This window comes from Apaloderma vittatum, unplaced genomic scaffold (genome assembly GCF_000703405.1).
Source record: "Apaloderma vittatum isolate BGI_N311 unplaced genomic scaffold, ASM70340v1 scaffold26697, whole genome shotgun sequence".
NCBI lineage: Eukaryota > Metazoa > Chordata > Aves > Trogoniformes > Trogonidae > Apaloderma > Apaloderma vittatum.
In genome coordinates, this window is record NW_009727119.1 from 5130 (window position 1) to 5697 (window position 568).

At 66.2% G+C, this 568-nt stretch overlaps 1 protein-coding gene across 1 annotated transcript in view; it reads left to right on the top strand.

Annotated features, from left to right (window-relative positions):
- The window catches only part of FLII (flightless I homolog (Drosophila)), a gene marked incomplete at both ends in the record, with an annotated part of 8328 nt that overhangs the window by 4913 nt on the left and 2847 nt on the right, over nt 1-568 (top strand). The window contains 3 exon segments of the mRNA XM_009873573.1: nt 1-75; nt 153-324; nt 407-511. The exon segment at nt 1-75 is cut by the window's left edge and continues 9 nt beyond it. Coding sequence (XP_009871875.1) covers nt 1-75; nt 153-324; nt 407-511 — 352 coding nt within the window.

Consider the following 568-nt stretch of genomic DNA (forward strand, 5'->3'; position numbering starts at 1 on the left):
CCTGCTGCACCACGGCCTCAACCTCTTCGTGTGGCGCGGGGTCCAGGCCACGCTGAGCAGCACCACCAAGGCCAGGTAGGGCTGGTTTGGGGCAGGAGGGGGAATTGGGGGTGCAGGGAGCCCCCCTGCCATCTCACCTGCTGCCGCCCCAGGCTCTTCGCCGAGAAGATCAACAAGAACGAGCGGAAGGGGAAGGCGGAGATCACGCTGCTCAGCCAGGGCCAGGAGACCCCTGACTTCTGGGAGGCGCTGAGGGGGCAGCCCGAGGAGATCCGGCCCTGCGTCCCCGATGACTTCCAGCCCCACAAACCCAAGCTGTACAAGGTGAGGAGCTGCTGTCCGTGGGGCCGTCGGCACCGCCGGAGCCCCGCAACCCCCCACAACCTGGTCCCTGTCCCCTCCGCAGGTCGGGCTGGGCCTGGGCTACCTGGAGCTGCCCCAGATCAACTACAAGCTCTCGGTGGAGCACAAGAAGAGGCTGAAGGCTGATCTGATGCCAGAGATGCGCCTGGTAGGATGGAGCAGGGAGGTTCTCCCCGTCTGACCAGCGAGACTGGGTTCCTTCCCT